This window comes from Alosa alosa, chromosome 13 (genome assembly GCF_017589495.1).
Source record: "Alosa alosa isolate M-15738 ecotype Scorff River chromosome 13, AALO_Geno_1.1, whole genome shotgun sequence".
NCBI lineage: Eukaryota > Metazoa > Chordata > Actinopteri > Clupeiformes > Clupeidae > Alosa > Alosa alosa.
The window spans coordinates 6842303-6860973 of record NC_063201.1 but is presented as its reverse complement, the minus strand read 5'-3'; the positions used below and the strand labels follow the sequence as shown (position 1 = coordinate 6860973).

Here is an 18671-nt window from a genome sequence, read left to right as displayed (position 1 = left end):
AAATCCACAGAGGAAAGGGGGTCTTAAGGGGCTTACTGTTAGCTGCTTAAAATTCTTCTGATGCAACTGCAGTGCACCCGGCGGAAACAAAAAGTGCCCTGTGGTACATTGGAGTTTGTTTACCGGTGGCCCACGAGCCTTGCTGAGCTGTTGTTTCGGAGGCTCCCTAAGACTCCTGCTGGTGCCTGGCTCTTTGAACGAACCAGTCGGACGCAGGCGATTTGACAAGGCCACCCTCACTGCTGACAGGAGCCCTGTGCACTCACTGTGATACCACAACAAAAAGTCCAGACAGAAAACAGAACCCAGAACCCTCCACTGCAGTTGCACCGGAATTAAATGAGATGTTGTTTTTAAGTTGAGTTATGGTAACCCTGAGGGATTCTTTTGTCTGTAAATTCAATCTGAAGAGACACACTCTCGTCAGGTTTACCAAGGCATGAAAGAGTGGTGAAAAAGTTGCTGTCTGCGCAACAGTGGCTATCTGCCATCTGTCTGACAGTGGCAACTGAAAATGGGAAGAGCTGAAACCATCTTAAAATAGCTGCACAGTGCAACTCTATGAAATATAATAAAAATCAATAAATAATTTAGATAACCACAAAAGTTCCAAATTCACCAGTATATATCATTCACAGACCTCCTCATGCATCACAGTAACATGTCACTTAAACAACAGAAAGATCAGTACAATTTGGTACATTAAGACTCACAGAGCATGTAAGGAGTTTGGGGAAAGTAATCATTTGATTGTGTGTGTGTGTGTGTGTGTGTGTGTGTGTGCACGTGTTGCTTAGGGGACAGGAATGCCCCTCGGCGACAGACAGACAGACATCACACTAACGTAGAGGGGAAAACAAACACGACTATACCCTGGCCAGCTGTTGCGACAGGTAATTAAAAAGTGGGGCACGCTGCCGGCGGCAGTAGGAACGTGAGTGGCCAGGGTGAGTGACAGACAGCGCGCAGCCAGCTGTTTGGCAGCGCAGAGCACACCGCAGCGACTTCACAGGCGGGCGTGTGAGCGAGCCACCTGTCCTCGGCAGGCTACATGCACTGCCTCATTATTTCTCCTTGAACTTGCTGTTCCTGGTTGGATTCTACCATCAATAATGTTGCGTAACGCTGACATTGGTGTAGTTCAGGCATTGCATGGTTTATTTGAGATTATAGATTAGAGGACACGCAATTCACAAACACACACTTGTTAGTTTATCCTAAAAAATATAATGATATGATTTTTTAAAATCTATATTGTGGATTATTGCAATTCTAGAGAACCAGACTCTTATTTGTCAGTGTGTAAAAGCTTCACGGTTCACTGCCCTGTCAGATGTATAATTCATAATTCAAAAATGCTATTTTGTTTCCCAAAAAATATGACGCATTATAATAAGATATGAGAAAACATATTTCGGAAAGAACCACTCTGTTTGTTATACTTCAGACGTTATTCCTCGTCCAAACTTTCATTCTGACATCCGGCATCTTAGAGTGTGTGCTGTCTCTTTAAGTGACAACGTGTTGTGTAATTATTGCCGTAGATACCCAACGCCGCTTTGAGCGCTGTAGTTGCCAGAACTCCGAGAATCCTGCTCGACTACGGTTACACTAGGCTACGAAGCTAGGAAACGGGGGCACCAAAGAAATTTGAACAGGTAGACAATTGTAGAAGTTATTAATTTTGTGCAACATTTGAGAAACTGAACAGTTACCAAAGTATGTGACTTTCTTCTTGCAGGCTGTTGGTGTTTGCGATCATGACCAGGAAGAGAACAGGTGTAACACACCTGCTTGGATCGCCTTTTTCCAGTATCAGCTTCTGAAACTTAAAACTGTCGAAACCCGACTTCAACCGAACTCACCTCTTTATAGACTCCGATATATCGGTAACATCATGCAAACGAAACACCCCAAAGGAATTGAACCTTTGCGCACCTAAAAATTAGGTTTGACCACGTCGGATTACGTGCTGCGTTGTCAAAGTCCTTCAAGTCTGTCACCTGTATACGCGGCTGTCGGACAGTGGCATGGGGAATCAGGTGGAGAAATTGACACATCTAAGTTACGCAGAAGTTCCGACTGCAGATCCGAACGGGTTCGACCCGGAGGATGACTGTCCGCGCATCGGAGTGTCCTATATCTTCTCGAACGATGACGACGATCAGGACGACAACCTTGAAGGGACCGACAGAGAGGCAAACGAGGAAGACCATCAGAGTGACATGGGGAATGAGTTGGAGTGTGCCATTTACTACCGAGAGGAATGCGTGTATGAAAGGAGCCTAACATTGATAGAAATGGGAACGCACTCACCTGAAAATCTTCTGAACAAGTGCAAACCCGGTGACTTAATTGAATTTGTTGCTAATGGTCACTATCCACACTGGGCAGTGTATGTCGGAGACTTCCAGGTGGTTCATTTACACAGGGCAGAGGTTAGAAACAATTTTTTGACGGACGCCAGTCAAGGCAAAAGAGGCAGAATAGTCAACGACATTTATAAATTCCGACCATTGAACCCTGACGTGGTGGTGCAGAACGCAATGGAGCAAGTCGGAGCTAAAGATAGAGAGCTAAATTGGAGAAACTCCGAGTGCTTTGCAGCTTGGTGCAAATTTGGCAAGCGCGAATTCAAAATTGGTGGGGAAATACGAATTGGAAAGCAGCCATACAGGATGAAGTTACAACTATCTGAAAAGAGAAGCCACGTTTTGGAATTTCAAAGTTTGGAGGACTTAATTATGGAGAAAAGGAGGAACGACCAAATTGGCAAAGTAGCAGTCGTACAGGAGCTATCCAATCATCTAAACTGCACAGACGACACGAAGAATGAGCAGGATCCCAATTAATGGAGTAAAAGCTGTTGGTTTGTTATTGGATGTGTGGCCTCTGAAAGATGACATGCACTACAACTGTGGATAGTGACATGATCAATAGCACTCTTGTTAGACAATGTCAACCATTATCTCCGAGTCTTAACCTTTGATTGGTTGGAACATAGCTTCCCATTCCAGTAGAATAGTTTTGTAAATGTATGAATTTTTAGCCCGAACACTTTTTTACGCACCCGTTTTGTCAAGTGAGCTAAACGCTCAAGTGACTAACTCAGGTGTTAGCTACTTTTTAGGCGTTTATAATAAAGCCACTCTTTGGTATAAGTCACGTAAAGTTGCTTCAGTCAATACTGTGATTAAAGCTTTACTCAATTTTATTTTCATGATCTCCTGACAAATTCATAGCCAATCAATGACTGAGTGTATTTTAACAAATAAATAAATGGCATATTTTTCATAAATTGCTTTTATTTTGTTTTTACACATGGGATGCAAGTGATCTTCATGGTAGATTTTTGAGTGCCCTAACCCATGTGTTTAAATGAGCCAATGCAATAAGCTTTTTTGCCTAATCCCACATAGTGCCAATATTATTGCCATAATTCCACATGTGTTAGTGAAACAATTAATTCCAGCTTGTTGGGAAAACTGTGGACTTTGGATATTTGATATCTGGCTATACATCAGTACTGGCATAATAATGCCAGCAATGTTTCAAAATTGCTCTGTTTTCACAATACACCTGGCTTTGGTCATGGATGGAAATCTGTATGCAGCAATAATGGTATCAGGTGCCAGGTGGGATATGCCCATCAGTTAAGTCCCCAGCATAGACATCGATGGCTTCAGACACCTTTTAGCAGGATGCATGTGCACACACATGTATCAGCGTCCTCATTAGTATGACTAATGTGCATGCAAAGATAATGCTGTCGTCTTTGCATCTGCCTAGCTGTCACAATATTGGGAGCATATATTTTGTCATGAGTGTTAATGTTCCATTAGTTATTATTTCATGTCTCATTCATCGGGTTCTTGTGGAGGGAATTGTTTTTTTGTTTGTTTTTGGATGTTTGTTGTTATAAAGTAGTTGTTCTGGTGGTTGTAGTGGTCTGCTGTATTCCACAATCCCCACAAGGATGCTCCTGAGGTTTCGAGTTGAGAGGACGGGAAGCTGCCCCCCCTCCCCCTTCTTTTCTGGTTGAACATTTCCTGACCCATCCAAGACTGGCCACTGATGTAGTTTAGAGGCTAAAAATCTGTCTTGGCTTGAGGTCCACCACCGTCCAGGGAACGCTGGTAAACAAAAACCAATCAGAGTGCCGTGATATCTCTACAAAAGGAGAGACTGTTGGCGAGTGATGCCCCACACAAATGATATCTGTAAAGCGCCACTGCCCAAGGAAGCCTGGTTTTTGCCAGGGAAGTAGGGGGATTTATTCGGCTGCTGGAGAAGATGACTGTGTTCCCAAGATAAGATGTTCAGATGTTCAGACCCGATAAGGCCAGTTGTTTTAAAGGGAAGTGTTTCAAAGTAAAAGTCTTAAGATTAGGATCTCCACACACACAAGTAGTCATTTCTCTTCTGCTGTGTGGCTGACGCTGTTCTTAGTTACGCATATAATTTCCAGCACACTTTTCATGTTGTGTTAATACATCTGCTCCCTAATCTATTTGGGTGTGGGGGATCAACATAACACTAGATTAATGTAGATTAATCATGGCTCTACAACTCATTCATTTGCATAGTGTAATTACTTTTCCCTTTTGCTGTTCAAAACTCAATTGAACCTTGAAAATTATATTTTGTCTCATCATGTTGTCCGCGTTTTTGTAAATCGACGTCTAGTTCCATACCTACCACTGGTGGGAATTTGGAGACACATTGTAGACTTCAGGATGTTTGAAAGGCCTTAATGTTTCCTGCATCCCTGATGTGCCACCAACACCCCCACACACACACACACATAAGTAGCCTTGAGAAATATTTGCCTGGCAAGAGAACATAATGACCTGTCTGTCCAGGTGGCCGTTAAATCAGGCCAGATCTTTGCTGCTCCAAGGTGAGAGGGATGGGCAGAGGGGTGGATTCATGGAACGTGACGTGAGTCACGGTGCCCAGTGCCCTCCCGTAATGGCTCATCTCATCTCCCCGTGTTGGCCTACTTCACCAGTGACTTCCAGTGCAGTTGAATGCATCTCGTGGAAGTGGCCAGTCATTTTAATGAATGACGGTCCTATGGAGCTGTTAAAAGCGGCCATTGAAACTGTTCTCCGCTCTTGTCTCTTTCACTCTCGTTCTCTCACCTGCCCTCTTTCTCCGGCTCACTTTTTATCTGACCCTGTCCCAAAGGAAGGAAAGACCTCAGATAATCGTCGCTCGCAATCTTGGGTCTTCCTTTTCCGACCGTGTAAACAATGCCGATGAAGATACTCCCAGGGCCACAAAAAGCATTAGACTGCAACTTGTCGCGAAATGAATGTTCTTTGAACTCTGGTCAGGCTGATTTGAGGAGATAATAGCCATGCAGAGAGCATCTGTGGACTCTGCAGTCCAGGATGGTAGTATGCTTTTTGGCCAGAGGTTTGGTACCTGAGGGAAAAGTGTCTCACAAGCGAATCAATGAAGCCTCTTGTCCACAGGACAAAGATTGGACTGTCTCTGTGAGATATAAATGCAAATTGTCACAGAGTGCAAGTGTTTGTATTTGTATATTTTTTCTAAACCATACCAAGGTAGACTCTCTAAGTGAGTTTATGGAAATTTGGAGCTTATTTTGCATTAGAGTCTTTCTTTATTATGTCTAGACAGCTTTCTTTTATCAGACTGATTCTGATACTGATTCTCACACTGTTACTTGATCACTTTGCCTCTCTCCACGCCTCTCTCTTTTCATGCACTGTATTTCAACTGTAAACCGCACACAAGATGTATTAAGGACAATCTAATTTCATACAGTATGTTATAGGTTAATTTTATATTTGTTCTCTAAATGCCCCACCCTTTAAAAACTCTTCCATTTTCACAGTTCTGTGAGTCTTGTTGTGTTAGCAGCACAATGGCCAGGCTTTCCTGTCTTCGCCATAGCCTCCATGGAAACAGAGATTGTTTGAACTGCAGAGTCCACCGATTGGATCTGTGGCCGAGTCCCACGGGTGCAGCAACAGGAAGATATACAGAAATCCACATAGCCACGGAACCCACTTCACCTCTCCTACCAACCTACCAGCCACATCTCAACCTCTCTTTCTCTCTCTCTCTCTCTCTCTCACACACACACACACACACACACACACACACACACACACACACTGTCAACATAATCATCTTCTGTGTTCACCATCTACTCAGAATCAAGTAGTCTAAAATGAAAATACACATGAATACCATAATCAAGTGCTATTTAGTAAATACAGATTTCCATTCTCTTGTTACTTCTACCAGAAGTTACCATAGTACTCTGACTTCCAGTATGTTGTCCACATCTGGAGTAGTAAGAATTTAAGCTGGATATTATGTTCTTCGAAATCTGGTTATCCTTATATCACTACAATACGTGAGTCGGGGGAGGGCAGTAAAATAATAGCATTTGTTGGTCTTCTGTTGGGAACTTCGGTGTTGTTCCGAGGAGGTTCTGGGACAAACCAGCATCGGAGGTGCAGATTTAATGGAGTGCATTAAGATGTGGTGAATTATATCAGACTAGTCCCCCCCTCCCCATTTATTTAATTTGAGTCATTCTGTCTGATCAACATTCTTTTATATATATTTATTATATATATATTTAAAAGAATGGAATTCAGCTGATACATATATTCTTATTCAATGCAACACAGATTTGTCAAAAGTGAATCTGCAGCAAGCTCAGGTCTCAGGTACTTTGATAACCAAAGAGTAGAGGAGAGGTACCTGTGCATGCATGTGCCTGTTTCAACCCAAGCAGCAGAAGCCAGCCTTGCAGAAAACATATTGTTCTCTGGGCAGGATAAAATACCACTCAGTGTTCCATAATGTTTTTGTTGTGCAAATGTGTTGCTGAAAATGAACCCCCCAGCTTGTCCATGCAATGGCGGCTTTTGCCAACCTGCCTGTCTGCTTACATAAGACCTTTGCCTTGTAAACAAAACTGGTAGGCAAATATACCCACCAAGGGCTGTGGGTGGGCTCATTTCAATTGAGAGTAGATTGCATTCACTTAAGGCCAACTTGGGCCCGCATTTATTGCCAGTTCAATAATTTATACCCCACTGATTTGATAACTATCGGCTCCTAGCTTTATTGGCTCCCATTCCTTTTAAATGCTCATCCTCATTTGCTTGAATGGTTCATCATGAATACTTACCTAGGCAGGACACTCTGAATGGATTTATGCTAATTAGGCACTAACCTCTCTTTTCCGAGGAAAAAAAAGAGTGCAACATAGAGGAATAATAAAGGGTATAGTCCTTGTGATATTTGGCCTCCCCTGCACAATTTAGCGGGGATTTGAGATGCTTCAAGTTCACCTGACAACAATGGTCATAATCCCCTGACAGGCATTGGTTTGGAATTAATATGCTCTATTACAGTCCTACTTTGTCAGTTTTCTTTCTTCCTCTCTATTTTTTTTTGGAGGGGATGAGGATGAGGACTCCTGAAATTCAAAATACCTGTTTATATTCTTCCAGAAGACTCTCAGCTCTCTGGAGCCCCACCTTTGTGAGTTAACCGTAATCAAACGTGCTTTCAAATATTTATTGAGCCTGGAAAATGATATCAAACCTTTATAATATTCCTCCTTGTGAATATTAGATTACTACATTCAATCCTGTTGAGCTTATCCCCGGAAAAAATATATTGACAGATATTAAACGTATGATTTTAAACTGAAGTGACGTTATTGTAATGTGTTGGAGGATGTAACTCACACATATGTGTGTTTTGTGGTGACTTGATGTTGGGTGGCTGAGTTTATGTTTGACTACAGAGCAAACAGAAACTCAATCAGCCGGTTCTGCCTCATCAGGAAAGATCTCAATAACGAATTGCATCGCCCAGATCCACACGCTAGGGTTGTATAGTATTATATTTCAAACACAATGCTCATGTAAGAAGATAATAAATTGATGGATATTGTGCATACACTGCCTAAATGGGAGAGTATTGGTTATTTCTTAGACATTTTGCTTTTCATTATGAGCTGGTACTGTTTAAAATTATTTTCCAAATTGACCATTCAGGACCTCCTTGTCAAAAAAAGAAAAATACTTTGGAAATGACGCAGCATTTTAGACAGATTCACATACTGACGTAAGCATTTAAATACACAAATAAATATATGCATGTGATGCACACAGCTAAATAATTAAATGAAGACAGATGCAGACAGTTCCAAAAAATGATACACGTGTTCTGATTACCCCATTAATTCCATGCTGAAAATCCTGTCCTCTTTTTAAAATGAAATATTTGTTGGCATGGCAGGTGAGCACAGCAGCTTGGCAAAGGAGCCTGTTGTGACAATAAAGTGATAGGGAAATTACCAGCAAACTCTCACCACACACACACACACACGCACACGCACAAAGCCCAACTATTGTTGATATATTTTGTCCCTTTCTTTCAAACCTTTTCATGTGCAGTAATCCATGCAGCCAATTTGGTTACCTATCTGATAGTAGAAGTTAATACCCAGTCAGGGTTTAATATCTGTAACTCATATGACATGAACTCAAATGAGAATTATTTAAATGTATGCCTTACTTAACCTGAAGACAATACAAATTAGACAGCGTAGCTGCAACCATCAAGATGTAGCCTTAAGTTCCTGGACACGATTGTTGTGGTCACAGGAGTTATATGCCACTATGTTACAGACAACAGTGACAGGACGAGGATCTGCGATGGAAGTTCTTCATTACATATTTGACATAGAGCATGTGGACATTTGTTTCATATTTATTCCATAGGAATAATTGTGCCTGATGATGACTCTGATGATACTTTCTTGACATATTAGCCTCTGATCTGTAAACAAGCTCTTATTAAAACAACACAAATGTAAGTTTTGGTTCGGTCAAAGGTTCCTTTCAGATTGGGATGCTGCTTGTCCTCCTCCTCCCCAGTAAAGTGGCAGATAATCTGTATTTCCCAACAGTTCTCTTGGATTGGCTGCATCACTCTGGCCACACTGAAATGGGATTGTGATTTACGGTGACAGGCTGGGCGAGTTGGCGCGGTTTTCCTCTGATGCTATTTCGTGATGTTGATCTCTCTCGAAGCACCACGGCGTTAAGCCGGAAAGAGATCCTGCATGCCTGAATCGGGCCGAGAAAAGAACAACTTGCCATAGATTTTCCTCAATAGTTTTTTTTGGAGAAAAAATAGTCTGTATATTCTTTTGCTCCTTTTGTGGTTGTGGTATTCAGAATAGAGAGCTTTGGGTGATGCTGATATGAATGTACTTCCATTTCCTGTTGCTGTCTGATAATGACTGTGAAAACAGACACTGATTTGAACTCTTTGCTGATATTTTTTACAAGGTTGGGTGAATAAGGTCATGCCATTGCATTTCTGATTGTGATTCCAACAGATCTTCGGTTGAAGACATGGCTATAATCTTTGATTTCAAGAGGCATTTTTGAACATGTCTGTGTTATGGTGTGAGGTCGAGGTGCTCTGAAATAAACAGTGGCAGACTCCCTTTACTCCTTGCTACGGATATCATTAGAGCCTACTGCAAATATATCCCCCATGTGTGCCACTGTTTATTGCCTGTCATTGTGGGACTAATTACATAGGATGATTACACCCCCAACAGCAATCAGAACTCTCTCGCTCAAGTCAAAGCCAGATTAAAATCTTAACATGCTAAATGAAATGGAAAAGTGAGAGCGCTTTAAAATGTGAAAGAGGGAGAATACTTCACTGATCACGGTTCCCCTCCATTTTGTGTGAGATTTCTTTCAAATAAACAAAATTAAAATACCCAACTGTGACCAAGCAAGTATGACTCAGGGTATGTTAGACTTGCAAAGTATCTTTGTGTCTGCTTTGTGTCAGAGCATCGAACATGAAAGTAATGATACAAAAAGGGTGTGTGGAATATATACAGGAGCTTTTGGCAACAAAATAAGACTCAGAGCCATCCACACACACAAGGAAGTCTACCCACCCTTTCCCACAACCCCTGGGGAATATTCTGGACAATAGTGGGACTTGGTATGGGGAAGTGGGATAACACTGTCTGTAAACAGCGGAGCACAGTGTGGAACCGAACTTGGGCCGCTGGCTTTGAGGCCTGGGTCTGTGTGTGTATGTCAGCCAAGACAAATATTAGCTGAGGAATTAGTGTGCTTTAAAGTACATCGCAATGAAGTACATCAAAACAACAATGGCAACATAAATTATTAGCGCTAGCATGGCTAAGTGTCCTGTGCACTGAAACTGAATACAATGTATGCCAAAGGAAACTAATAAACTAATACATATTAATTCTGTGAGATCCAGACATTCAAATGCAGAGTAAAAATAAACAAAGATGCTGCAGATAGACAGCATGGCCTCCTTCTTCCGGCACTGAACAGATTTAGCCTTCTTGTGACTCTTCACTGACCTCACAAGAAGCAAGTTCATGGCCACGGTCCAAAATGTTGCCATATACAATTCACCAAGAACAAAGCATGATAAACTAAAGATAGAGCAAGGATATGGCCAAGACTACATTGTTTGATGGCGTTCTGTCAGATGTAAACTCACAGATAATAGACAAGGCTCTGTTCCCTTCTGACGTATGAATGCACATTGTGCTTTAAATCGAACCAGCTACAGTTAGAGCCAGTTTTCGGAAGTTTGTTTGACACATTTTCTGGCGAGTTGGCCAAGGTCAAGGCCAAAAGAGGAGTAATGCACATGCCAAAAGATTTGGCCTCATATCTCCTCCCCTGCCTTGTATGAGCAACAGTGTATTTAACTAACGCTGCTCCCATCCCCAGCTGGTACCGTAGCCTCTGACCGAGTCAAAGTGAAGAACGAACAAGGCTGGAGCTCTTTATTCACCACCAGAAAGTATAAACAAGTACAGGGAGGGAGAGAGAGGAGGGACAATTTGTGTAAATGAAGCCTTCCCTAACAGATGTGCCTTCTTAATAGTGATTCTGTGTGTGTGTGTGTGTGTGTGTGTGTGTGCGTGCGTACGTGCATGTGTGTGTGTGTGTGTGTGTGTGTGTGTGTGTGTGTGTGTGTGTGTGTGATGTGCGTGTGTGTATCGGTGGGGCACTGGGCTGTGGTGGGTCATTACTGGGCGAAATCCCAAAGCCAATCACACATAATATCCATGCCTGCCCACAGAGGCCCCTTGCTGGGTGCAGGGGGAGTCCTCCTAATCCACGCCATGATCGCATTTCACTCTTTCACTCTGTCTGTGACTCTCACCCTGACCCCCCCCCCCACACACACACACACCCCATCCTCACCTTCAACCCCAAACACCCTCTGCATCCAACCCCACCCCCACCAGCCTCAAAGCTCACCTTTTGTCATGTCTGGGACCTAATCCCCCACACACACACAACACACACACACACACACACACCCCTCGGCCTTCTGCTCCAGGCGATGGCATTAGACGGCTCAGATCCTGCCGCATCCCTGCCGGGCTAATTTGCGCCCTGCCATCCTTGAGCCGCTGACGTCCCCACAGAGAGCCGAGCGACCGCAGAGGAGCAGAGCGGCGCCAGCTTCCTTTTGTTCTCCGCTGCTCTTAAAAAAGCCCCAGCCGGGGTCTGCAGCCCTTTCAATAGTGAGATGTCTTATTACTTTATTTCTGCCCACAGTACATGATTATGAAGGGGAGGATGAGGAGGAGGAGGAGGAGGAAGATGAGGGGGAGATAATCTCTGCATTCATAACAACACTGCATGTTTAAATCACACCCATGCCATAATGATCATGTGCTACTTTTGTGACTTCCATGGAACTGAATAAAAAAAACACATCAATGATGATGAAAAAACAAGAAAGAACATTAGTAGATGAGCAGTAGAAGAGGACACGCAAAAGGCAGACAGAGAGAGATAGAGACAGCAGCAGAGGGAAAAAAAAGGGAACAACCCAACACAGTAACACACATACTATCTCCCCAGTGTAGAGGCCCCTGCGGCCTTATCGGTCTGCAGAGTGGCAGTGTGACAGGGAGGAAAGGAAACGCGCTTGACCCTGTTCTCAGCATCTCATTGGCTGGGGGAATCATTGATGTGACGCTGCTGCTGTCCCGTGGCCTGCCACACACGATCAGCTCTCACGGGGCTGGGGGAGCCTGGCCGCCTCACCTCGCGTCGCGTCACCTTGCCACCCTGACCCAACCCGTCCAGTCCAGCCAGACCCGGAACACCCTCGGTGGGTTCCGTCAGCTCTGCCAGAGCCTCACTGTTGGATGGATGACACGTTATCTTTTCATTCAGGGCCAGTGACCACATTCACTGATGTAAACTACTCTGAATATTGATCAAATGATGAAATGACGAAAACTGTCATTTTATAGCATTGTTTGGCAAGAAAATAACCATGTACAACAGTATTTTCTGTATTTAATGTTATATGTTATATGTTAAGGATGGGCAGTATTTATGATACATGTTTTCAAAAATATTTGTTTCAAATAAAATAAAATCAAGACTAACCGTACTTACTGACTTTTTATTGAGAAAATTCTCTTACAGAGTTATAGTTGGTATGTTTATTCTTTTTTGGTTAATATAAAAACTAATTCTTTTCATTGATGATATAATATTATCATTATTATTGTTATTACTATATTACAGTGTACACAGCAACAGCTATCTAAAGTGTTTCTGTTGTAGGCCTACAGGATGCCTCTACTTGCTGTTGATGTCATGCAGTTCAGACGTTAGTAAAGGAAGTGAAACACTGTTTCTGTGGGTTTGTATACAGGACCTGACTCAGACAGCTGTCACCCTTTCCTGTGCCTCATGGTCTGTGTAGAAAGTGGTTCATCATGGCTGCTGTAGAATGCTAGCCCGGCCCCGCCCTCCTAGTATCTCTGTTTATTTAGAGCAGTGTTTCTCAAACTTTTTCAGACCAAGGACCACTTAAAGCAACACCAAAGAGTTTTTTGTACCTTAAAATAATGTTTCCAAAATTGTTTCAGTGGTTCATCAACTCGTAACAGGGTGAACGGCACTTCTGCATTCGCTTTGCGGCCCTCTATCGGCTATAACCGCACTATGTAAGTTTGCCAGATCCGGTAGTGGATCTGTAGTTTGATGGAATGAGACATAAGAAACTACAAATTTAACTTGCATGATGTCGCAATACATCATACTTTCATAAAATCATGCAACATATTCTACCTTGTCTGTGGACATCGTTATTTGCAAAGCCCGAGCTGGATAAACAAATAGCAGGCGTGCGACAAAGGAAAAGTTCTTTGGTGTTGCTTTACCAATAAAAAAAAAATCACGGACCACCTAGCTAAAAAAAAAAAACAGTATACCTACTCCAACAGTATTACACAATAGGCCTACTCACTGAACCACCTTGCTTATTGTCTTTGCACCTTGCTTACTGTGTCAGAAGATTCGTATGATTTAAACTGCCGTAGCTTACATTGGCAGTGTTGCAGAACTGTTTGGATTTACATACAAGTTGCTTCAATATTGTAAACAACTGATCTATATTATATTTTACCACGTCTGCTCGCGGACCACTTGGTATAGCTTGCGGACCACCAGTGGTCCCTGGACCACGCTTAGAGAAACACTGATTTAGAGATACTATGTCTCCTGTCAACGCATTAACGCTTCCCTCGGCCACCAGAGTGAAGAGCCAACCAGCAAGACGAGGGGATGGCGTTAGCTTCAAAATTGAAAGTGGCTGTGGTAAACGCTAGTAGCAACACCTGCAATCATCAAAACATTGCAGCTGGAAGGTAAAAACATTGTTTCCTGACTGTTGATGTGGTTTACTATCAGTTTGTAAAGGGTAGGAGAAGTAGAAGGTATATGTTAGCAATCAATGTGATTGGTTAGGCTGGGCCAATGATTTCAAAGTTAATGCAGAGTCTACGCCCATTACTGTGCCTGGGTTAGAAACATTTCCCAATTGTGAGTACCCAGACTTTCTTCATGATGTGAAGCAGTAGAGAGTCTGGTGAAACCAGGCAAGTAGAAGCTGCCAACTTCCCTGAACTGGGTATTCAGCATGTATAAATCGCCATAGATTAAAATATTTATTCATTGGATACTAATGTAAAGGTTAACTGCATTGATAATTCAGGCTGTCGGATCCATGCAATTCAAGACTGTTTTGTACCTGTTTTGTGCCATCCCTACCTCCAAGTCCATCAGAGACTAATGATTACATTGTTGGGTGTTTGGTTTCCCCAATGAGGCTGAGGACAGCCTTGGCTAGCTGGCCTTTATCACAGACAGTCTTTTTAATATGCGTCAGACAGCCCAGGGACGTACAGAGAGAGGTCTTGTTTGATTTGACACACCAGTGAATCGGCATGTCAAGATCAGGCAATGAGGGGAGCTCTTTTTTTGGGCAGCCAGGGAGATAACTGGACCGAATGTAATTAAAGGAACCCAAAGCTTCTCAGCAGCAAGCTGGAGTGTCTGTGCAACGTGATCCGATTGATGATTGTTTTTCTTTTTTTGTTGTTGTTGTTGATCAAAAAATACATTTTCAATAAGATCTACACAGTGTCAATCAAGAGATTGAGTTAGTATTATTAGTAATTAATAATTGTCACTGCCTGATGACTTATTTTTTAATGGATTAGTAGTGATGATAACCAAGATCATATTAGCTTTCTGTGTAGCGCACACACTTAATTACAGTAATTCTTTGTGTATTAGCCGCATTGTGTATAAGCCACAGGACAGTGTTCTATGCAAGTTAAAAGAAACAAAACCATATTAATACCATATTAACTGCCCCCGTGTATTAACCTCATAGCTGAAGAAATTTAGCAAAATCAATGTGTAAGCCGCGGCTAATAGTTGGGAAATTACGGTAGAGGCATTTTCAGAGGAGTTCTGAAGCTGTTAGTGAGAGAGGCAGTGGCCTCTTGGGTGCCTTTTGGTCCTCTCATATTATCACGACTAGCTGAACAAATTGTGGGATTAGTTGCAGGTTTGGTATTAGCAGTAATGTGTGTACAGCGGGATTTAAGGTTGGGCTTAATTTCCTAAACTAAGTAATGCTTATGTGCAATGGAAAAGGTCACAGGCTGTGTGCCTGTGGTGTGTGTGTGTGTGTGTGACTGCGTGCATGTGCCTGTGTTTAAACAAAGCTACTCCCGTGTCAACATTCCAGTTTGACAAGGGCGGACGGATCTCCCCAGCTCGGAACCTTCTCATATAAACATTTGTAGATTTAATAATGCATACTGTTCACAAAAGTCACGTGCCCATATAACTGATCTCACTACAGTGCAGACAAGCTGGTTGGGTTGTCTGGTACAGTGACATTTAAGCAGACAAATCTATGGTCTATGATCCACAAAGCTGTTTTTTTCTCACTGAGTACTGTTGCGACCCCCTGTGCCCTCTTCAGGCTTGGCATAGCAATTCCAGCTATGTTGACACACATACGCATTGCTCATTTTGGGGCCTCTGTGAAACCACTTCAACTGCATACTCGAGCAATGACAGCAGGAAGTACCTACAAATATAGTGTGGCCCTGATCAACAGGTTCCATCTTTGTCAGCACACTGAAAGTGAAATTGTCTGAGAGACACATGCTAGTGCTCTCTCAGCATGTACACACATGTATACACTAGTGCTGCTTAATACTAGGCTTGATAAATTGCATTGAGGAGTTCAGTGTGCTAGTGTGTCATAATACTACAGTGGAGCTTCCTGGTCTTTCTGAACTCTCACAGGATGTGGCCCATCTCTTAATAACTGGCCTCCCTTCACACCCGCAAAAATGAATATGAATAGGATTCAATCACATGACCGGTATGAGTATTTCTGCCTTGCACTGACCTCCAGTTCTACACTCTATTGTGTTGGCCTGCCTTTCCCAATGTAACCAAGGTCGTAATTCGTCCGCCGCTCACGGCCCTCGAACCCGCACACCTCCACACACACCGGCATGGAAGTCCGTTACACCAACAGTAGATTAATAGATAATAAATATGCCCCCCCCCCGAGGAATTTCCTTGCTGTTTTGTGTTTTATTCTCTGACACTTTTCAGCTCCTGCTGGCTGTGAATTAGCCGTACTGTGAAACTTTCGCATCCCTGGCCCAACACCCTTGTAAGCCACATGTGAACTAAGTCATTCTACATGAATGTACGTGGCCCGAGGTTCGTGGCAGCACGGCCGCGTTGAATCACAGCGCTTGGGGGGGAGGGGGGAATCGCTAGCTGACTGATTCGCCGGTAAAAAGGCTGTTTTGACAACCATGCAAAAGTCAGTAACAGGAACATCACCCTCACAACCACTTCTCTGAAGGAGGCTGCAGTGGGGGATGCAAAAGGAAGAAGAGGAGGAGGAGGATGTTAGAGAATTAGGATGATGGAGGAGAAAGGACATTGGGGTCCATTTCAGACCGGATTTCTCAAGAGCTATAAAAGTTGTGTTTTTTTGCGGGTCTCAACCATTTTGTCTGGATAAAATGTGAATGATGCCATTGTCTACTCAGTCAGAAACAAAACTGTGCATTTTTAAATCCACACTTTGGCTTCCTCTCACTCTTTTTAGTTTGGCTCTTTGAAGTCAGGAAACACCCCCCCCGCCTCTCCTGCTAAACCATTCTCATCTCCTTTTGTTTCTAGTGCTACTTCAAACTTCCCTACTTCAAATCTTTGACTGCCAGGTAATTACTGCCAAGGTAATTTTGCCTCTCGTGGTGAAGTGCGACAGGACAGAAAAAGAGTCTAGCCCTCATTGAGTGCCTCTGGGTCAGAGATGATCATTGTACTGACCCACCTGATGACTATAGACTGTCAAAAAATTATATTAAAAAAAGAACAAACAACAACAACAACAAACCAATGAAACCAACAATTGAATGTGAGAAAGACTGACCAAAAATAAAAAAGATTAAATAACAACAACAAAATCCTGAAACCAAGAATTGAATAGGCGCTAAATCCAGAGGGAGGAGGAGAGGTTCCTGGATGGTACGAGTGTTCGTCAAAAGAAAATCTAGGTGAAGGTCAGGAACACAGAGTAGTCTTCTCAGATACCCCTACACATAAGCACACACACACACACACACACACACAGACACACACACACACACACACAGAGACACACACACACACAAACTTGAACATGTAAAGATAACACACACACACACACACAAACTTGAACATGTAAACAACACACACACACACACACACACACACACACACACACACACACACACACACACGTTAAGCATGCATGCTGTGTCTGCACACATTCCAGCCCCCAACACAAACATGCTTGAGAATGTAGTGGAGGAAAACGCAAAGCACTTCACAGGCACAGGAGCCTCTAAAAACATCTTCCTGTTTTCAACTCTTGATGGCACACACACAGAAGTTTTACAGGTTTGGTAACACAGATTGAATCAGTATAGATTTTCTTTGAGAAACAGGTCTGTGATATAGCCTAGGATGGAACATAGCATGGCACTACATTACCCTAGTCCACAGTCCAGTTTATGAGATATATATAGATATTATCTTCAGATCCTCACAACCAATCTAGTTCTCAACCTCGGGAAAGACATTAAACATTGATGAAGGTGAAGGCGAAGGGCTACATTAAAGTAATCATCAACGAGAAGAACATCATTAAGAATACTTTACTTCTCTCTACTCTAAACACACTCATCAAAGGTGCAAGCCAAGTTGTTATTGGACAGGAGACATGACTGGATGGATTACACACAGGACGTACTTGTATGTGCCCATCACAAAAGCATTTCCTAAGCTTACATTTTCTGTGTGCAGGGTACAGTCTGTGGTGAAAAACAAAAGACTTTTTGCTGACCACAACTTGAGCTTTCTCTACGCCATCACAATCTCTAGTGGAATTCTCCGGGTCCAAGCACCGAGGTTCCATTGGTGCTTACAGAGGCATGTACATTCTCAAAGAAACAAACAATGCCTCAGACTACCCTGATATGTTGATGCGAAGGCCAGGCTCATGTAATGTTACATGAAAGAAAGACCTGTGTGTTAATGGCCTGGCGTGTGTTTTTGTCAAGCAGACACACTAGCACTGTTATAACATATATTCACAAAAACTCACCTCCCAGGAATGCGAGGGGAAAGTAATTATATGCTAAACGGTGGGATGATCTGCTATAATCTAATATCCACCATCCAACATTGTAAAGTTGCAGATATGTTTCTTTCTCCCTATCTGTCTTTGTGGTAGGCCTGTCACAGTTGTTTGTGTATGTCGTGTAAGCTATAGGCTTTTGGTGGAAAGGCAGAGTACTGTACAAGAAGGCTAACATGAGCAAGTGCTACAACAGGCTGAAGTCCTGTTGAATAAAAACAAGATGTAAGATTATTAAAAGATTACCTTTACCTAGCTTGATCTCAACATGCTCTTTGTTTACTTCTGTAGCCAATGGACAAAGAGGGCTCACAGAAAGTTCCAGATTATACAAACCATTCTGGTTTAACACAGCAGAATTGCTTGTTTCCAGTTTTTTGTCTCCCCTTTAAGTGCAACGGAGATCCATTTAGAAACTTTAGAAAGTCTCGTTATGATATCTTTTCCCTCTCACACTCGCTCACACAAACATTGTCTTTTATTACTACATTGCCAATTGCACGAGCATGCTGTAGGCCTACTCAGCAATCATTTCAGCTCATTCA

The 18671-nt window shown here is 42.7% G+C and overlaps 1 protein-coding gene across 1 annotated transcript; it reads left to right on the top strand.

Moving 5' to 3' along the window:
* The first annotated feature begins 1542 nt into the window (after positions 1–1542).
* On the top strand, positions 1543–3214 carry lratd2b (LRAT domain containing 2b). The gene is made up of 2 exons (XM_048261592.1): positions 1543–1658; positions 1742–3214. The coding sequence occupies exon 2, from the start codon at positions 2031–2033 to the stop codon at positions 2850–2852; it is 822 nt and encodes a 273-aa protein (XP_048117549.1). The 5' UTR covers positions 1543–1658; positions 1742–2030; the 3' UTR covers positions 2853–3214.
* The last annotated feature ends 15457 nt before the right edge of the window (positions 3215–18671 follow it).